At 44.2% G+C, this 21,733-nt stretch overlaps 1 protein-coding gene across 2 annotated transcripts; it reads left to right on the forward strand.

Annotated features, from left to right (window-relative positions):
* Window positions 1–1,109: 1,109 nt before the first annotated feature.
* Window positions 1,110–19,952, forward strand: LOC123765630 (uncharacterized). Of its 2 annotated transcripts, none has more exons than XM_045754307.2 (6): window positions 1,110–1,265; window positions 1,545–1,624; window positions 4,311–4,440; window positions 4,643–4,725; window positions 18,762–18,962; window positions 19,213–19,952. In XM_045754307.2, exons 2-6 carry the CDS (start codon window positions 1,553–1,555, stop codon window positions 19,279–19,281), a joined length of 555 nt encoding a protein of 184 aa, XP_045610263.2. In that variant the 5' UTR covers window positions 1,110–1,265; window positions 1,545–1,552; the 3' UTR covers window positions 19,282–19,952. The 2 variants fall into 2 exon arrangements, with proteins under 2 accessions (XP_045610263.2, XP_045610264.2); XM_045754308.2 differs by having other exon boundaries at window positions 18,890–18,962.
* The last annotated feature ends 1,781 nt before the right edge of the window (window positions 19,953–21,733 follow it).

Raw genomic sequence — 21,733 nt, forward strand, 5'->3', positions numbered from 1 at the left:
TAAAATTATGCTAGCTCTTTCTCATAGATTTTTCCTTTTAGTGTAGAGGCTGCCATACGGTGCACTTGGGCTGGTGTAGAGTGTTTTAACACCTCTTTTAAATTTAAATTTTGCCCCGAGGGGCGAGTTTATTACACCCCTTGAAACGTGGAAGGTCATGTCTTTCTTGAATGTGGGAGAGCCTTCTGGTGTTGATTAGGGCACTTGAACAATGTCCTATTTAGAACTTCCTGTGTTCCTCTAACATTTACAATGGTCTGGCAGCTCCTAGACGACCTTCATAAGTGACCATTTTCCCATCCTTTTCTTTATGTACCATTATTTTCCAGCTGGTGGTGTGATAAAGCAGAAAAATAATTTCGCCACTCTCGTTGCTCTTTACTTCACGTCTGATCACATTAGCCCTCAAATAATTGCTCACTTTACCTTACTAGCTGGTGCCTGGCACCTCCCCGTGTTACACTACTCGCGGCGACAACCCGTCCTCAGACTAAGTCCATTCCATCCAGCGGTCGATCCCAAAGATGCATTCCTCAATTTTAACATGCTGTTCATTCAAAATAGGAATGTTTTCAAATATATATTGATATTGTTATATATATTAGCATAATGTGCATATTTAGGCATTGGTTAGGTCTTTAGGTTCTTTTGTCGATTATTTGTATTTGTCAACCCGTCCTCAGACCAAGTCCATTATCCAGAGGTTGACCCAAAAACGCATTCATCAATTTTAACATTATGTTCATTCAAAACAAAACTTTTCTCATTTATAAAATAATATTATTTTATGTTCGCATTTTGTGCATATTTAGGCATAGGTTAGGTTAGGTTAGATGTTTAGGTTCTGTTGCCGATTATTTGTATTTGTAGTACGTGGGTGAAGCATTTATAGCGTTGTGATTCGAACAAAATTCGTTAGTGAAGCACTTGTTCCGGATATGTTCGAACGTCAGCAGTTGTGAGTCGTGTGTAAACCGCTTTTCATTCATAAACAGGGGGTTTGGCAGGTGCATGGAATCACTTTTGGATCTTTGTTTGGAGGACGGGCTGCGAGCATAGCCTGATTGTTCTGAAAGGAAAGCTTCGCCTTATGTTGGAACGTCACAAGGAACGGACGTCACTGATTGGTGGAGGCCGGGAGCCCAGGTGACTTAAGGGTCCAATGGAGCTTAAACTTCCACTTCACTGACCAACGCAGAGCGAGACGCACACTCATCCGGCCAGCAGTTTTGCATTTTGTCTTCCAACGTTCGTGTTTCTCATTGGTGAGTCATTAGCTAGTTTAGAGAGCAGTTGGAGAAGCTGAAGGATGCAAGTTAAACTAACTTTAACTATTTGAAGTTCTTATCAACGGTTTTAAAGAGAAAGGAAGTATGTATTTAATGCCAATGATAATGCAGAGTTCATAAATTTGACTTCTTCGTATATTTTAAAAAATATTTATTTTGACATTGTCATACATTAATCATTTAACTTTGATGTTAATTGTAAATCTTTACTGTTGCTACTACTGAAATGGAAATGTCTATATCCTTAACCTACAGACTTAAGGATGTGGGATGGAACCAGATTCTTCTCGTCAAAAGCAAAGATGGGCAGTCTAGTCATTGCAGTCTTCCTATTGGTAAGAACCTCTATCATTCACTTGGCTAAGGCATGCTGTCGGCATCCCAGAGCCTTGGTTACCAGCAGCACTGTTCACCGTTAGAGCACACTGCGCGTGTAAAGACCACCTTCTGCATAACCAATAATATGAACCTGAAGTTTCATCTTCCCTTTTGTCCACAACGTGCGTAACAAATCTTAAATGGTTTCCTTAAACATAGCACTTTTAAATATTGAATTAATGATTTGAGTAGACTAGTTTCCTACAGAAGCACTCTAGATGCTCCGCAGTGATGCATTGACTGTACTCGCTGGAGCATACTTTCTGACGTTCTAAAATACTTTCAGCAAAACACACTCGGTTTCTCGGGTGTTAACTCCCATCTCTCCAGTCTCGCACCAATGGTCCCACAAACGCGCTTCAAATCTTCCCCCCCCCCCCCCCCCCCCCCCCCCCCCCCCGCCTTAAAACGCACTGCAGTTTGCATCTTGATCACTTCACACATTACCTCCCTTCCTGCCCCATCACCCTCGGTCTTTTTCAATTTTCTACAAAATTAAAATAAGTTACCCCAAATATGGGTTTGCCAGAATAAAAGTATTGAAAGTTTCTGAACGCGATACTCCTAAAATCTAGTATAGGCGGAATTTAATCATACCTTGTAATGATGCTGCATAGAGGCAAAGGCGAGTGGAAATGGTGCCAAAGTTTTAGCCGCGTAGTGGGCGGCTGTCGGTGTAAGATGCCCCACGAGTCTGTCCTTTTTTTAATCCTTTTGTTCCTGCTGCTGCTGTCTTCTAAAATTGTGCCGGATTTTTATTTGTTGCAAGACATCAACATCAACTTGTAACATCTTTTCCCCTCGCCTCTGTCATGCTTTAACTTTTACTCCTCCTGTGGTTCCTGTTCCTCTTAACCAGACAGAAAGAGGGAGATGGTGATCTCTTTTTACATAATTGTCTTTCAGTTCGTATTTCAAATATTTCTCCTGGTGTTCCTTCCTTGTCCCCGTAGTGCTCCTTCCGAAGCTCTGTACATCCTTGACCTGAATCGCCTAAAGTATTTTTTTTACCTCTACTACGGTTCTGAAACGCAATTTTCTTTAACACTTCTTGGCACTCCCGCTTCGTTTCAGTCTTCACCAATGGGTCTAAGTCTACGGACGGTGTAGGCTATTGTTTTTCCTGACCGCACTTGTCGCCTACCTCCGGAGACTAACATCTTCACAGCAGAACTTTATGCTAGTCTCTGTTCTTGTCTCCTGCTTTCTCGTTGTCGGTCTTCCTTTATGGTTTTTGACTCTTGGTGCCCTCCTGGCTCTCGGGTCCATTAATAGTCTATCCAGTGGTCATAGTTGAAACTTTCTTATTTCCAGTAAATTTAAGTCACTTTAGTTTTGCTGGGTTTCCCAGCCATATTGGTTTTTTTTTTTTTTTTTTTTTTTTTAAATAAGTGCTGATGGTGCTGCTAGGGAAGCTGTCTGCTCTTGTCCCATCTCATAAAGGTATTCCTTTTTCAGACTTTTACCCAATTATTAATTCTTCCATCCTCACCCCGTTGGCAGGATTGTTGGTCTTGTTACTGGTAACAAACTGTGTACTCTCATGAGTAGTGACTTCATGGCATTCCTCCTACCACCGTAACCGTGATGGGGAAACGGCTCTGGCGAGGTTGCATATTGGCCATGCACCCTTAACTCCCAGTCACTTAATGGAGCGCCGCCCTGCTCCTCCTTATCCAAATTGCATTGTCCCTCTTACGGTCGTGCGTATCCTTGTTGAATGTCTAGACTTCCAGAACGCGCGTGTATTGCTTTCCGACCGTCCATTGCGGGTCGCTTGTCCCTGGATAGAATTCTTGGCGAGTCTGATACTTTTGATATCTTTCGCCTTGTGCTTGTCTATTCTCGTATTGGCATTCTTGGTGATATTTAGAGCCCTTTGATTATTCCGCACATTTGATGGTGTTACATAAACTTCCCAGTTTGGTGACTTTGATAATTACTTGTATTCTGCACAGGAATCTAGAAAGCGATGCATATAGATTTAAGTTTTGCAGTAAAGACTTTTTGTTGACATTCTAACAAGACTACTTGGTGTCTTATCTCCTGCATGGCACCAATCGCCACTCGGTGAAGTTTTAGTTTATGAAGGCTCTCGGCACGGGCATGCTAAACTTTGTTCATACACGAGGACCTGTCAGTGATGTATTGTAAAATAACTGCATCGAACAGTCTTTTGATAGAACCAGCGTCCTGGCATCTAAGGATGTGCCTTACCATATGGTTCAGGGGCGAGGAGCCTGGGTCTGACAGTATTAAGGACTAATCTTGTTTAGCTTGGCCTTGTATTGATCCTTTTGATAATATTTTGTTTAACATTGTTGCACACTTGTTTATTCAAAGGTAATTAACCTTATCGGCTACTGCTGCTCTGATATTGGGACTTGCTAAAGTGATTAGTCGAATAACTCTTGGATAGGTAACGAAGGATGCATTAATTTACCTAGATTCCTTTAATTGTTGCTTGCTAGTCTTCTAATGTATTTGAAGGCAAAGTGCACCTCAGAAATTCTCTAGTCCACTACTATAGTGAGTGTACATGCATAAACTGTAAAACCATTAATGCTGATTTATATAGCTATGAATAAAGCGGCTTATTTAAAGCTTTGTTTTTACTAGTGCCGATGTGGTCTTGTATTATAGGTGTTCGGGGTCTGGCTGATAGAATGCAGTGATCTTGAGACTCTTAACAAAACAATACAAGAAGCTGTGCCGGAGTTATGTCTGGAGAGAGAAACCTTCAAGCATTGTAGAGAATATATTACAACATTTGGTGTGTATTTGTATTCTAGTGAAGTTTAATTACTAAAGCCTAATTACATAAACCTAATTAACTAGGTTTTTCTTGCCAATTTAATGAAATCTTTAACTATCCCATTTAGGTTTTGTATTTTCTATTAATTTGGTAATTACATCCTGAGCAAATTTGTTTACATGAAATTGGTTATCTGCTTTTGATGGCACTGCTGCTATAGCGACGGTAATCATGGCAGTTGGTTTAGTGGAGGGCGTCTTCGAAATCATAGTCGGAGGTCTTCTCATCTACGGCATCCTTAAGGCAGTTGCTAGACTTTACCCTTCAAATGGTTAACAGAACTTCGTGTTATGTAATAATGTGTATATATAATGTATATAATATATATTATAACTGTCCCACTGATGACGGCATATTGTGTATTCACCATTTTCTGATACAGGCCTTCTATCCCTCTTACTAATGCTCTTGCATCAGGATTCAGCTGGAAGATTTCAGTCACGTTTTAAGGTGAAGAAAAGAATTGAATACCTGAAGAATGTGTTGTTATTAAAATCTCTCAACGCTTCGAACCTACATAGTTCTTATCTCTAGTGATAAGATCACTCTGTAATGTGATTTCTTATCGCTTGTCTAAAGTGATAATAAATTACAGGTTGCTATGGCTCGGCAACACATGTGCATTGCTGAGCCACAGCAACCTTTTCCCGTCTCCCAGTCCTCTTGTCCTCATAACCATTCCTCACTCCTTCGTCTTTTTTTTTTTTCTCCCTTCCTTCATCCTCCACTCCCGCATACCCTCGTCCTCCCTAGCATTCCCCCACCCCACCCTCCCCTGTTCCCTCGTCCTCTGCACCATCCTCTACTCTCCTGTCCCCTTGTTCTTCCCACCATTCTCCATTCCTGTCCCCTCGTCCTCGCCATTCGAAACTTCCCCGTCCTCTTGTCCTCCCCACAATTACCCCCCGACGCGTCGTCCTAGATACCATCCCCCTCGTCCTCCCCATCATTTCCCAGTCTTGTCTGATGCATTCCCAAATGATCTGATGTTTCCATCACTGAAATAAGAAACAATTAAAGAAGGAAAGGGAAAAAAATGAAGAAATAAAGAAAATAAACTATACTCACGAATTGAACGGTATGGTAAATAACGACTAAATTCCAACAGTTGCACAATAATTAAATCATAATGAAAATAGAAATTTGTCAATGCAATCGGAAATGCTAAAATGGAATAGTAAAACACCATATTATAGTTGTATGGCTCTTGCATGCAACAGTGTTTGGCATTGTTTAAAAAAAAAAAAAAAATTGCCCATCACAAGTGTGGCATCTAAACTTATAATTACGAAATGAATAGTATGGTAAACACAGCTCAATTCAACCCAATGTCACACAAAATAATAAAATCAAATTGAAATAAATCAATCTACGAAGATTCCATGTATTAATGCAGTCGGAAACATAGAAAGGGAATACATAACAGTGTAGCCATTACGTTCAACAGATGGCGCTGTCTTTTTAAATTGTTTTTACCTGTCACAGGTGTGACATTATATAATAGGAATATTAAAAAACACACGCATATTTGAATGGCAACATTGTCAATTTCAAGGCAATCTGTGAAGAACTTTGGGAGATTACAGCATGTGTTGGTTCTTGTGTTCAACAGATGGCGCTGTTTATCAGTGGTTTTTCCTATCACAGGTGAGGCATGTATATAGTAGGTACTTAAAAACACGTGCCTATTGAAATGCAACGTTGTCAAAATTCAAAGCAATTGGTAAGAGGTTTCGAAGATTACCACGCATGAAAGTTTTTCAAAAGCATGGTTTTTTTTTCCCATAACTGACGTGACACTTCATATAGTATGTATATAAAACTCACTCGGATGCGAATGGAACGTTGTGAAAGTTTCAGAGCAATTGGTGATGAACTTTCGGAGATTAGCGATTTTGAACAAAGAGCATTTCCATTTTAACTTGTATATAGTAAAATTGGAAATATTCGTTTGTTCATAATCGCTAATCTCTGAAAGTAATTCGCCGATTGCTTTGAAATTTTCACACGACGTTGCCATTCAAATAGGCAGGTCTTTTTATATTCCTACTATAATAGAGCCCACCCCTGTGACAGGTAAAAACATGAGTTTGAAAAAACGGAACCATCTGTTGCACATAATAGCAACACACACTATAATGTTAAGATTACATTTCAATGTTTCAGATTTCATAGTTCATAAATTTAGATTTATTTTAATTTTGATTTGACTATTGTGACCTTGCGTTGTAATTGAGCTGTTTACCCTACAGTTCATTTGGTGATTAGTTAATTTTTTCACTCTTAATGTTTTTAATCTTTTTTTTTTTAAGTTGCTTATATTTCAGTGATGGGAACATCTAGGGTCAGATTCACGAAGCAGTTACACAAGTACTTAGGAACGTGTACATCGTTCCTCAATCTTTGGCATTGGTTACATTTATTAAACGGTTTACAAGCATGAGAACTTGCCAATCAACTGTTATGAACAGCCACCTGGTGCTCTGCAGCTCGGTAACTCTTTAATAATTGTAACGAAAGGTGCCAAAGATGAACAGGTTTGTATAACTTCATGAATCTAGCCCCAGATCATTTGATGTTCCCAATTTTCTGATGGGAACATCAGATCATTTGAGCATCAGAAGAGGGAGTGTGAAATGGTGGAAAGGACGAAGGGGTGGGGAGGGGGTAATGGTGACAGAGAACGAGGGGACAGGGCCGTTGGGGATGGTGGGGACGAGGGAATGGAGAATGGTTGGTAGGACAAGGGGAGTGGAGGGGGGGGGGAAGGTGGGGAGGAATGGTAGGGGGGACGGGGGGAGTGGGAGCTAATGGGGAGGAAAAAGGGATGAGTGAGTAAGGAATGGTTGGGAGAACAAGGGGATGGAGGAGTGGGGGGGGGGATTGGTGGGGAGGACTGGGAGACGGGGAAAGGTTGCCGTGACTCGGCAATGCACATGCGTTGCCGAGCCACAGCAACGCGTTGCCGGGTACAGCTAGTGCGGGTATATATATATATATATATATATATATATATATATATATATATATATATATATATATATATATATATATATATATATATATATATATATATATATATATATATATATATATATATATATATATATATATATATATATATATATATATATATATATATATATATATATATATATATATATATATATATATATATATATATATATATATATATATATATATATATATATATATATATATATATATATATATATATATATATATATATATATATATATATATATATATATATATATATATATATATATATATATATATATATATATATAATATATATATATATATATATATATAATATATATATATATATATATATAATTAGCTGTGCCCTGCCACAGCCACCTTTCCTGTTCCCCAGTCCTCTCAACCATCCCCCCCTCACCCGTCTCCTCGGCCTCCATATATCCCCACTGCACCATCCTCTTCCTTTCCACAATGCCCAACTCCCCTTTGCCCTGGTCCCCACCATCCCGAACGTCCCCATCCCGTCGTCCTTCCCCACCATTACTCCCTCCCTTGTCCCATCATCCTCCCCCACCATCTCTCACTTCCGTTCCTGCGTCGTCCCCACTACCTCGACCAATTCCTTCTCAAATAGTCTGATGTTCCCATCAGAAAATTGGAAACATGGTGATCTGATGTTCCCATCACTGAAATATAAGTTAAAAAATGAAATGGAAAAAAATAAAAAAATATAGAAGTAATCTATACTCGCAAAATGAACAGTATGGTAAACACGGCTAAATTCCAACTAGATTCACACAATTAAATCCAAATTAAAATAAATCAATCTATGAAAATTCAACTTATCAATGCAATCAGAACCATTGAAATGGAATTGCAACATATTTAGTATAGCATGTGTTGCTCTTGCATGCAACAGATGGTGCTGTTTTTCAAGAAAAGCAGTTTTACCTGTCACAGGTGTGGCATCTATATGTATACTTACGAAATGAACGGTAGGGTAAACACGGCTCAATTCAAACAGTCACAAAAAATAATTCGATAAAAAATATAAATCAAAATCTATGAAAATAAAATTTATCAGTGCAATCGGAAACATTGAAATGGAATTAGTGACCTATTTAGTACAGCGTGCATGTTGCTATTATGTGCAACAGATGGCACCGTTTTTCAAAATTGCATGTTTTTTACCCAACCCGTCCTCGACTCGAGTCCATTACATTCAGCGGTCAACCCCACAGACGCATTCATAAATTTTAACATGCTGTTCATTCAAAACGGGAATTTTCTCAAGTATAAATTAATATTACAAAATATTGGCATATTGTGTATATATAGGCATAGGATAGGTTAGGCGTTTAGGTTCTGTTGGCGATTATTTTATTTGTAATACGTGGGTGAAGCATTTATAGCGTTGTGATTCGAACAAAATTCGTCAGTGAAGCACTTGTTCCGGATATGTTCGAACGTCAGCAGGTGAGTCGTGTAAACCGCTTTTCATTCATAAACAGGGGGTTTGGCGGGTGCATGGAATCACTTTTGGATCTTTGTTTGGAGGACGGGCTGTTTTACCTGACATAGGGGTGGCATCTTTATAGTAGGTATATAAAACCATGAGCCAATTCGAATGAAACCTTGTAAAAATTTCAAGGTTGAACTGTCAGATTACAGAAAGTGTTGTTCTTATGTCCAACAGATGGTGCTGTTTTAAATTTTTTTTCCTGTCACAGGTGAGGCATGTATATAGTAGATATAAGACATGCCAATTCGAATGCTACGTTATCAAAATTTCAAAGTAATCGGTAAAGAAGTATCGAAGATTTTCCTAGTATGGAAAGTTTTTCAGAAAGCTTTTTTTAGCGTCACAGACGTGACATATATATAGTATGTATATAAAAACCTGGCCGGATGCGAATGGAACGTTGTACGAATTTCAAAACAATCGGTGAAGAACTTTCGGTGATTAGAGATTTTGAACAAACGAAAATTTCAATTTTTATTTATAGATATATAAAACATATTAAATGTTATATATTAATATATATTATTATATAATTTCATTGTTTTTTGTGGCCTCTTTCCCTTCTCGCCCCAATCCTTTCTAAGCCTCCACTGTCTTTTGACCCTCCTCACTGCCTGTCTGTCCAGGCTATTGTCAATCCTCCTATCAACATTCATGTTGACTGCTCCCATTCTCCTCCTGTTGAGCCTGTAAACGCTGTTGCCCGGAACATTGCTGATGGTACGCCTCTCTCCACGTCAAAATCGTAAGTTTCCTTCCTCCGGGCGGGTAAGAAGGCATTGCTATATTCTTCATCTTTTATCTCTGATTCTCTGCTTCCACTCTCATTTCGGTGGCGGATTCGCCTGTCCCAGCTATGGACCAGCCCTTGGTCCTTGATTTTCATGGATGCTGCCCTTGATCCAGTTCACTCTCCTGCTTGTCCTTCCTCCTCCAGATTCGTTTGACCGCCCTTCTCTGGTACCTTCTCCCGCTCTGGACTTAGTCATTCTGCCTCTCATCCGTCCTCCCGTACCCTTGACGCCATTGTCTTTGCCAGCTTTGCATATTCCGTGTCACCCCAATTTCACTAATCCTGACACTACTAAAGTCTGTTCTTCTATGCCTTTTTCTCATCTGTTGGTGCTATCCTGCGATCTAATATTCGTGGGTTTTTTATCGCAAATTCCATGAACTCCAACTTCTGATAGTGGAGTTTTCATAGCTTTATGTAGTCTCCAGGAGCCGATGCTTGCCGTTCGTCTTGGTGACTTCCGTGGTTATTCTTCTCTTCCAACCCGCCTCCCTCCAGCTTTTGCCAAGGACCATAACTCTACTGCTCTCTTGATCTCTCATGATTGTTCCCTTCGTCCTACTACTTTTTCAATCGCACATTCACTGATCTATGGCACATGTCTTTGTGAATAAATGGTGTAAATAAATTTTCCACTCATCGCCCAAATGTTCTGCTTTCTCATTGTGATCATAAACTTGTTGGAATCCTTACCGGAACTTGTACTACTTTTGGGCGAATTTTTTTAACTGTCGACATACCCTCTGGGGTTTTGTACTGACAAACACCCGGGGCCACTGCCTTGAACCATTTGTCTTCTCTTTTTGTCTCTCCTGAATTATGGTGAACCCACTCATGTTGACTATTGCACTTGCACCCTCTCCCGTTTTGATTTTTGTTCTCTGCTCATTTTCTCTAAATTTCACGTGGTGGGTTCTTAAGTGACCTCCATAAGTGACAATGTCCCCATTCTTGTCTTTCTTTTCACCCTCGCCTTCTTTCCGTGGTGGCAGTTTGCCAGGACTGACTGAAAACTCTTCACCATGCGTGCTACTCTTTCCGACCTCTGATTTGCCTCTCCCTCGAGCCCTCTTCATTTTTCATGATAGCGTTTTCGACACTGCCTTCTGCTCTGTTCGTCGCTCTACCTCTCGGGGCACGCGGAAGTGCGTTCCCTGGTGGAATGTAGACTGTTCGGGCTATCTGTGGTACACGTGCAGACTGGAAGAAACGGACGCCTGATTTTTTTTTTTTTTTTTTTTTTTTTTTTTTTTTTTTTTTTTATTATTATTATATAGGAGTGCGGAGGCCTATAGTGCCATCCTTACAGCTACGCTAGAGTTGGAAAATCCTTTGTCTGCATCATTACCACTGACACTCCACTGCCCCTAATATGGAACAAAGTCTGGAAGAAAACACGCAAATTCTTCCAGATGTCTCTCCAGTCCTTCACCTCCGTGGTTCTGTTGTGGCGAATCCGGTGTCGGTCGCGACCGAACTAGGTTAACACTTTTAGACTGTTTGCTCCGGTTCTCGTCTTCCTCCTCCATTCCCTTACTTGTAAGCCCTTTCTTAAATCTTGCCCCATAGATCTTCAGCTTCCCTATAACGATCCTTTACTCTTCTATTCCTGTTGTTCTACGACGACGGGCTCGGATGATATGAAGTATGAAATGCTTCGCCATCTCCTTCCATGAAAGTTTCATTATTTACTGAATATTTATAACGGTGTATGGAGTCGTCGTCTGTCTGAGGACTGGCTTTAGATGGTTGTTCTTCCTATTCGGAAACTGGGTTCTCTAGGGTCGTCCCCTAAAGACTTTTACCAAATTGCTCTAACGAATATACTCTGCAAACTCTTTGAACGTATGGTCAATGTCAGTCTGATGTAGTTCTTTAAATGCTATCGCCACCTCTTCCCTTCTCAATCTGGCCTTGGCAAGTGTTGTAGTACAACTGATGTTCTTGCGAACTTGGTCTATATTCGTACAGCCTTTGCTACTTTTTGACCTAGAAAAGGCATATGGACAGCAACAGATGACATGTCCCAACTCTTTTTTTTTTTTTTTTTTTTTTTTTTCTGTGTGTGTGTCTCTCTCTCTCTCTCTCTCTCTCTCTCTCTCTCTCTCTCTCTCTCTCTCTCTCTTTGTGTGTCTGTTACTGAAAAGGGTTGGCACTCCAATCTGCCTCTTTTCAACAGTACGAAGATGTACCCAAAGATAGTCTTTTGAACACGTTTTCTTGGTTACCCTCAATGGTCTTTGCTCCCTTTCCTCTGGCATTTTCTCGGCTCCATGTTGACGATCGTACCCTCTGCTGTCAAGGTGATGACTCGCCTTTTCTCCAATGGCAGCTTCAACTTGAGATTGATGCCAACCACGGCTTAAAACTCTATACAACTACTACTTTTGGTATGACCTTTACTAGGAAGCGGGTAACCCCCCCCCCCCTTCCCCTGACACTTTATGGCAATCTACTTTATACAAAAGATTCTGCTAAACTTCTAGGGTTAATATTTGACACTCGTTTGTCTTGGTCGCCCCATCTCTCTTGTTGAATGTTTTGAGGTCAAAATAGACTTCAAAACGGGGTGGTACTTAACACTTGTATCCCCCCTCCCCGTTCAGCTTGTTGATGCTATGAGGTGGGATTAGAGCATCACAGCTGCCAGAGTGTGATGCTCCTTGGGACAGTCCTGTCCTTTTGTAACCTTGTGCTCCTGCTGCTGTCCTCTCGAATTTTGCTGAACAACTTTTCCTTCTGTTTGGTTTTTTTCCCCTCTTCTCCTATCTGCTTGTTTCCTGCCGACCTTTTGCGTGTTTTGGTTATTCCTTTGGACTTCTTCTATTTTGACGCCCGGGTGCTTGAGGAGGCATACTCTTGCACCCGTAGAACTGTAGTACCCGACGTCGAGAGCGAGGGGAACCTTTTATTGTCAATCCCCCTTTCGTCACTGAACCCGATCTCACCGGACTGTCGGTTCTTAAGGTGGCGTTTGTGGGGCGTATACTCAAGACGCACCCTAGGAGGCCCCGGCATGATCGACAATAGCTTCTTGTTGGGTGTCTTGCCTCTAATTGTGGCTCCATGGTGGGTGTGGGGGCACATTCGTAAATGAATGTATCTTTTTTTGTAGCGATGATGTTTACCGTTTCTCCTTTACCTTCTCAGGCTCGTGGGGTGGGCGACCAAGCCCTCTAATTGGTCCGTGTTGGAAGACCGGGCTCTGTAACCTCCGCTGCACTGGGCCCCGACCTTGCTCCTCCTTTGGCCTCTGACTCCTTCCCTCCAATCCCCTCCCTCCTCTGTGGTTGGGTCGAGCTCCAAGCCCCCAGTGGTGACTACCTGGTCCCTGGCCCGGCTCCATCTCTAGTTGTAACAACTGCGCCTTTTAACCCCCTCTCTCTGGGGGTTCTCAACGCCGTCCTCGTCACGGCCGCCCTCGCTAGATTCATTCCCGTTCTGATACCTCTCAAGCCTTGTTTGGTCCCGCTTCATGGGCCAAATATTTTTGATCTCCTCCCTCTCGATTCTGCGCCTCGTGACGCTTTCTCCCTCCATCAACATCTCATTGATTCTGTGGATGCGTCTGTTACCTTCAACCCCACTCGTCCCGGTACACGTGTCGTTGCTGCTCCTTCTCAGGTTGCAGCTTCCCGCTTGGCTGCCTTATCCTGCCTTGGCGAGACCCCTATTCCTAGACCCCTATTCGGGTCTCGAAAAACGCTCAGATGAACGCCAGTGTTGGCACTATTCTCCTCCCGCCCCATGTTGCGACCGGTGTTCGGGATCTGCGAGACTGCCACGACGATATTCGACATATCCTTGATGCCCAGGGCCATTCTATTCTCCAGGTGGACAAGTTTACCCGTCCCCCTCGTGGTAGTCGCTGTCAACCCCTTCGGGTTGTGAAGATTACCTTTGATGGTCGGACCCTTCCACCCTCTGTCATTCTTGCTGGTGCCAGGTGCTCTGTCCAGGAGTACATTCTTCCTTCTAGGCTCTGTAACAAGTGCTGGAGGTTTGGGCATGGTGCCATCCGCTGTTCTGGGACTGTCTGTCCTTCGTGTGGGGGTGAAGGTCACAAAGTCAGAGTGCACTTCTCCCCAGGCTCGTTGTCTCGACTGCGGTGAGGCCCATCCTACCTTCTCCCGTGCGTGTCCATTAAAAGCTTGAGGCGGCCGTCCTCAACTTGAAGCAATGGGAGCGTTTATCTTTTCCTGAGGCGAGGCGCCAGTTTCGCCGGCTCCCGCCTTATGCTAATATCTCTTGTGCTCACGTGTTGCGCTCTTCCTCTCCTCGTCCTTCCCACCTTCATTAAACTCTCAACAGTTTCTGGGCCTTGGACCCTGATTTGCCCATTGCCCCCTCCTCAGTTCCTTTGAGATCTGTCTCAAAGGATCCACCTCCTGGTCCTCTGTCTGGGGGTTCCCCTTCTTTCTACCCTTTGTCTTGTCTCCTGTGTCTTCTTCCTTGTCTCCCTCCGTTCCTCCTTCCCATCCTTCCCCTCCGTCTATTTTGACTCTCCCCGCCGCCTGTCGGTGCGGGCTGATGTCCATCGCTCTCCAAACGGCCGTCGTGTGTGCTCTCGTTCAGCTCCTCCTGTGAGACGCTAGAATCCGTTGCCCAGTACGTAGTTGCTGGGAACTTGTCTCTTTAAGTCAGAAGCGTAATCCTGGCTCCTCTCCTTCCTCCTCCCCAGCGGGTAAGGAGGTTTTGCTTTCTTCCTCGGCCCCTACTTCTGCCTCTCTCGCTCCTTTCCCCTCCCATTTCGGTGGTTGCGAAACATTTCTGTTCCTGCTATGGACGTTTCTTTGGCCCCCGCTTCCCTCACGTTTGCTGCCCTTGCCGAGGTGTGCTCCCCTCTTTCTACTCCCCCTCTTCCTGCTGCTGTCCATGACTGCTCCCTCCGTTGTCTCCTCCTCCTCCGGACCCCACCCACCCACCTCTGGTCTGTTCTCCCACTTCTTTCCCTCCGTCTTTGATCAGTTTACCCATGCCACCTAACCCTGACTTTGCTGACCCTGATCTTCTTTAACATGCTATGTTGCTCTTTCGCCTTTGTTTCTTCCTTCTTCTGTTGTTGTCCTTTCTCTTCTCGTCGATGTCTATTCTTCAATGGCACGTTCGAGGTTATTGCGCCAATTTCCTCGAACTCCAAGTTATGATTTCGCGGTTTTCGCCCTTTGTGTCTGTCTCCAGGAGCCGATGCTTGGTGCTCGTCCTGGTCGTTTTCGTGGCTATTCCTTTCTCTTCCTCCCCCCCTCCCCCCAGCTGTTGCTGGGGTTCCTAATTCTTCTGCTCTCTTGATTTGCTTTGATGTTCCCTTTGCCCCCTTACTTTTTCCTTCGCCTCTCCATTGGTCAGCTGCTCGTATCTTTGTGGGGAAATAGTACAGTTTGTTCCATTTATCTCCCCCGAGTGTCCCGCTTTCTCTTCCTGGACTCCTTGCCGGAGCCTGTGTTCCTGCTGGGCGATTTCAATTGTCATTCTCTTTGGGGTGATGTTCCGACGAATACCCGAGGTCGCCTTCTTGAGCCGTTTATCCTCTCTTCTTCCCCGTCTCTTCTGAATTCTGGTGAGCCCACGCATTTGGACTCTCGGACTCGCACCCTTTCCTGTCTTGATCTTTGTCTTTGCTCTTCTCTTTACTTAGATTTCACGTAGCAGGTTCTTAATGACCTCCATGGCAGTGACCATTTCTCCATCTTTGTTTCCTTTTTCTTTTCGTCCTCCCCTCTCCTTCCCTAGGTGGCAGTTTGCTAAAGCGGACTGGAACCTATTTACCCTCAGTGCTGCTCTTTCTGACCTCTCCCTTCTGCCTCTCCCTCGCGCTCTCCTCCTTTTTCATGAGTCTTCGATGCTGCCCTCCGCTCTATTCCTCGCTCTTCCTCTCGGGGTCCCCGGAAGTGCGTTCCCTGGTGGAATGCAGACTGCTCGGGCTGTCCGCTGTAAGTAGGCAGCCTGGAAGAGGCACCGCCGTCAACAGACGGCCGATTCTTTTCTTTCGGGAAGAGAGTGCGGTGGCCCTTAGGGCCATCCGTACGGCTAAACGTGAATGTTGGGCATCTTATTTCTCCACAATTGCGTTCGAAACACCCCTACCACAGATCTGGAAGTTTATTCGCAAGATAGCGGGTAAGTTCGTTCCCAATGTTTCGCCGGTCCTTCACCTCTGTGGTACTCTTGTGGCGGACCCGTTGCTCTTGTGGCGGACCCGTTGCAGGTCGCTACCGAACTGGGTTCCCACTTTACTTCTGTTAGCTCTGGTCTTCATCTTCCCCAATCTTTCCTTCGTAAACCTGTCCTTGAGTCTCGTCCTTTAGATTTCTGCACTCGTCTTCGACTTTCCTATAACGATCCCTTCTTTCTCTCTCTCTCTCTCTCTCTCTCTCTCTCTCTCTCTCTCTCTGAACTTCGTTTTGTCCTGGCCCTCTGCGGTTCTACGGCGGCGGGTTCCGATGATATTCATTGAGATGCTTCGCCATCTCCCTCCGTGCACGTCTCGGTATTTACCGAGTCTGTATAATCGAATCTGAGTCGTTGTCAGTCTCTGAGGTCTGGCTCGATGCCGTTGTCCTCCCTGTTCGCAAACCAGGGTCTCTAGGAACTTCCCCTAAGGACTTTCGCCCTATTGCCCTCACAAGTTGTCTGCAAACTCTTTTGAACGTATAGTTAACGTTCGTCTGATGTGGTTCCTGGAACACAATCGCCTCCTCTCCTTCTCAATTTGGTTTCCGCAAGTGCAGCAGCACGACAGATGCCCTGGTGAACTTGGAGGTCTATATTCGTACTGCTTTTGCTGCGAGGACCTCCGTTGTTGCCGTCCTTTTTGACCTGGAAAAGGCTTAAGACACCACTTGGCGATATCATATTCTATCCCAGCTTCATTCTTTTGGCCTTCGTGGTCATCTCCCTCTTTCTCCGCAGCTTCTCTCGTCGTTCCTTTCGGGTGCGCCTTGGTACCACTCTGCCTCTTTTCAGCAATACGAAGGTGTGCCCCAGGGTAGTGTTCTGAGCACTACTTTTTTTTCTGGTTGCCCTCAATGGTCTTCTTTCCTCTCTTCCTTCAGGTGTCTTCTCTGCTCTGTCGATGATCTTGCCCTTTGCTATCAGGGTGATGATTCGCCTCTCCTTAAACGCCAGCTTCAACTTGCGATTGATGCCGTGTCGTCTTGGGCCACCGATCATGGCTTAGTTCTCTATTACTAAGACTTGTGACATGATTTTTACTCGGAAATGGGTTGTTCTTCGTCCCTCTGTCACTTTATGGTCATCCCCTTGAGTACAAAGATTCTGTGAAGCTTTTGGGGTTATTCCTTGACTCCTGTTTGTCTTTGTCTCCCCATATCTCTTACCTCCGTGTTGAGTGCTCTAAGGCCCTTACCCTCCTTTGGGTATTGTCCCATACTTCTTGGGGAAGCAGACAGGCGCACTCTCCTTGCTTTACATTCCTCTCGTCCTATCTAAGCTCGATTATGGCTGCCCTGCTTACTCGTCTGCTTTTCCTTCTACTCTTCGCCGTCATGATGCCGGCACCATACTGGGTTGCGCCTCAGTTCTGGTGCCTTTCGTTCGATTCCCGTCCCTAGCTTGTATGTTGACACTGGCTTCCTGTCTCTCCAGGACCGCCGTTATCGCTACTGTCTAAGCTATCTTGCGCGGTCCTTACAACATCCTTCCTCTCGTCTCTGTCGTGCTTTAACTTTTACCCCTTACTTTTTTTAAGGAGGCCTGGTCGACGACCGGGCCGCGGAAATGTTAAGCCCCGGAAGCGCACCACGGTAACCCCTCCTGCGGTTCCTGTTCCTGTTCACCACCTTTTTCTGTCCGGTTATCTCGCTTACAGGATTCTCTTTCCGTTTGTATTTCTAATGTTTCTCCTCGTGTTCCTTCTTTGCCCCCGTGGAGAGTTCCTCCCTCCGCAGTTTTGTACTTCCTTGACCCGCATCACTAAAGCTTTTACCCATCCTACGGTTCTAAAACGCCTTTTCCTTGAGCACTTTTCTTCACTCCCGCTCCGTTTGTTTTCACCGATGGGTCAAAGTCTGCGGAAGGTGTTGGCTACTGTTGTTTTTCCTGATTGCACTTGTGTCGCTTACCCCTGGAGACTAGCATCTTCACACCGGAGCTTTGTGCTATTCTCTATGCTCTTCGTCTCGTGCTTTCTCGTTGTCAGTCTTCCTTTGTAGTTGTTGACTCTCGTAGTGCCCTCATGGTTCTAGGGTCCTTTAATCCGGTTCATCCAGTAGTTGTCGAGATCCAGTATTGGCCGTTTCTTGTTCACAGTAAATTTAAGTCGGTTGAGTTTTGTTGGGTTCCCAGCCATATTGGTGCGTCTTTAAATGAGCGTGCAGATGCTGCCGCCAAGGAAGCTGTCTGCTCTATTCCCATGTCTCGTAAAGGTATTCCATATTCCGACTTTTACCCGGTTATCCATTCCTCCGTCCTTACCCGTTGACAGGCTTCTTGGTCGTCTGTTACTGGTAACAAACTACGTACTCTTAAATGTTTTCCTCGTGGCCGTCCTCCTATCACCGTAACCGGCGATGGGAAACGGCTCTGGCGAGGTTGTGTATTGGCCATACTCGCTTAACCCATGGTCACTTGATGGAGCGCCGCCCTGCTCCTTATTGTCCTAATTGCATTGTCCCTCTTACGGTCGTGCATGTGTTTCTTGAATGTCCTGACTTCCAGGACAAGCGTGTCTTGCTTTCTGACTGCCCCTCAATAGAATTCTTGGTGACTGATACTTTTGATATCGTTCGCCTTATGCGTTTTTGTTCTCGTATTGGCATCCTTGGTGATATTTAACGCCCTCTGATTATTCAGCACATTAAATGGTGCTACATAGCCTTCCCGGTTTTGTGCCTTCTTTCGATAATTACTTGCGTAACACTTCTATTTATATAATTATATCTATACTGGTCACTATCGGTTTTTGTCATTTCATAAAATGTATCTCTTATTACTTTTCAGCAAAAGAAGCGTCTCATTCAAGCATTATTGTTAATGCTAGAGATTCAGCTCATTTTCCATATACTTTGCTCCTTGGGCATACTGTACACGAGCTATGATGATGACGATTTGGCGCAAACGTTTTTCAGGTTGAGAATTATAAGTTTGTACCTGTTTATCGAGGCTTGTCTTCTCCTAATCATCCGTGCACACTACTTGCAAGTGAGTAAAAATTATTTCTAAACCTGCCCCTATCCTCACAATATCTTAACGTGTGCCATCTTAATGTATGCAAAGATTAAATTTCCAGAAATGGTTAATGTTCACAATATTTAAAGTGATGCGATGATTCCCTGAGCAAACTACATTGCGTTTTTCCTATTAGTGCCTGTTTAACTCGATGAAACGACAGCAGTTATGGTTTGAAAATGTGCCTCAACTTTCGTAAATACTCATAAGCCAATTATTCCAGGTAAAACTGTCAAATTCAGAACAATCAAATATTAGTTCTGGTGGTGCAGCAACAAGCAGAGACATCTAGCTCATCGCTACGAAGACTTCTGTCGACGGTGTGGCAAATTGTATAGACGCTTACCTTTACGGTACATGCTTGTTAAACCCATGATGCATGGGTCTTCTTAATTAACGCTACGGAAATCTTGATTACGAAATTATTTTTGGTTTTATTAGTGCCTAATTTTTAAATTTAAACTGTATTTTAGTGTGAAGGTTTTTAGAAATTTTCAAACGCTTAATGTGATTGTCTATAATGTAATGAATGCAGTAGTATAGAAGTCTTTTTGCACGATTAGAATAAGACATTCTCCCTGTGCAGTATATTCAGGCATACGCATTTATCTAAAAATCTTAATTTCAACTACACTAGTCTGTTTTCTCTCAGTATTTTACTACTCTTCGATTCTGATTGTAAGATGTCTAGCTAGACTACATGTATGTGGGACTGGTTCCGTGAATTTGAGGATAACTGCAGATAACCTGTGAGGATCAACAGGTTGACTTAATCAGTGGGTTTTTGTCAGGCCCTGAGGCTGTAAGAACCATTTATGGGTGACAAACCTGTTCACTGTGTAAAACTTACTTTGTTAGCTTATTACCTACTATTTAACGATACAAAGTAGATATCCCCATTTACTAAATCTATATTTATAATCACTTAATGTACTTTAGACGTTAATAAACAAATTATTTTAATTGGTTTTATATTTCCTACCTCAGTCAATGACTGATAATGTCAGTACATGTGAATAGAGCAATCTGCAGAAGGTCTATTGGACCAATGTACCAAATCTTGTATAGGAAACTTCCCTCCCTTTACAGCACGTGGTCGTCGTGACGTTGCTTGGTAGACGGCTGCTGGGGTGTGATGCTCCGTGAGAAAGTCCTGTCCTTTCGAAACCTTATGCTCCTGCTGTTGTCTACTCGAATTTTGCCAGATAAAGTTTCCTTTTCCTTATGTCTCGTTTTTCTCCCCCCCTCTTCTCCTTTCTAATTGTCATTTCCTGCCGAACCCCCCTCCCCATCCGGCCCGTTGGCGTCGTGAGGGGGGCTTCGTGGACGGCTGCCGGAGTGTGATGCTCCGTGGGACAGTCCTCTGTCCTTTTCTGGCCTTGCACTCCTGCTGCTGTCTTCTCTAATTGTGCCGGATCGCTTTTCCTTTTTCATTGTTCCGTTTTCTCTCCCCCTCTTCTATCTGCTTGTTTCCTGCCGACCATTTGCTTGTTTTGGATTGTTTCTTTGGACTTCTTCTATTTGACGCCTGGGTGCTTGAGGAGGCATACTCTTGCACCCGTAGAACTGTAGTACCCAACGTCCAAGCGAGGGGAACCTTTTATTGTCAATCTCCCTTTCGTCGCTGAACCCGATCTCGACGGACTGACGTTTCTCAAGGTGGCGTTTGTGGGGCGTATACTCGCGACGCACCCCTAGGGGGCCCCAGCATGATCGGCGATAGCTTCCTGTGGGTGTTCTGCCTCTAATTGTGGCTCCATGGTGGGTATGGGGGCACATTCGTGGATGAATTTATCACTCCTCGTACCAATGTCGTTGAATGCTTATGTTGTACCCTCTCAGGCTCGTGGGGTGGGCGACCAAGCCCCCGAGTCGGCCTGTCTTGGAAGACCGGGCCCTGTAGCCTCCGCTGCATTGGGCCCCGACCTTGCTCCTGCTTTGGCCTCTCTGACTCCTTCCTCTGGCTCCCCTCCCTCCTCTGTGGTTGGGTCGAGCCCCAAGCCCCCAAGGGTGACTACCTCGTCCCCTGGTGCGGCTCAATCTCTAGTTGTAACTACTGCGCCTTTTAACCCCTCTCTCTGGGGGTTCTAACCGCCGTCCTCGTCACGGCCGCCCTCGCTAGATTCCTTCCCGTTCTGCTACCTATCAAGCCTTGTTTGGTCCCGCTTCGTGGGGCCAAATATTTTGATCTCCTCTCTCTTGATTCTGCGCCTCCTAACGATTTCTCCCTCCATCGACATCTCGTTGATTCCGTGGATGCCTCCATTACTTTCAACCCCACTCGTCTCGGTACACGTGTCGTTGCTGCTCCTTCTCAGGATGCAGCTTCCCGCTTGGCTGCCTTATCTTGCCTTGGCGAGATCCCTGTTCGGGTCTCCAAGAACGTTCAGATGAATGCCAGTGTTGGCACTATTCTCCTCCCACCCCATGTTGCAACCGGTTGTTCGAAATCTGCAGGATTGCCACGATGATATTCGGCATATCCTTGATGCCCAAGGCCATTCTGTCCACCAGGTTGACTCGTTTACTCGTCCCCCTCGTGGTCGTCGCCGTCAACCCCTTCGCGTTATGAAGATCACCTTTGATGGTAGGACCCTTCCATCCTGTCATTCTTGCTGGTGCCAGGTGCTCTGTCCAAGAGTATATTCCTTCTCCTCGACTTTGTAACAAGTGCTGGAGGTTTGGGCATGGTGCCCTTCGCTGCTCTGTGACTGTCTCTCTCTGTCCTTTGTGTGGGGGTGAAG

The sequence above is a fragment of the Procambarus clarkii genome, chromosome 30 (assembly GCF_040958095.1).
Source record: "Procambarus clarkii isolate CNS0578487 chromosome 30, FALCON_Pclarkii_2.0, whole genome shotgun sequence".
Taxonomy (NCBI): domain Eukaryota; kingdom Metazoa; phylum Arthropoda; class Malacostraca; order Decapoda; family Cambaridae; genus Procambarus; species Procambarus clarkii.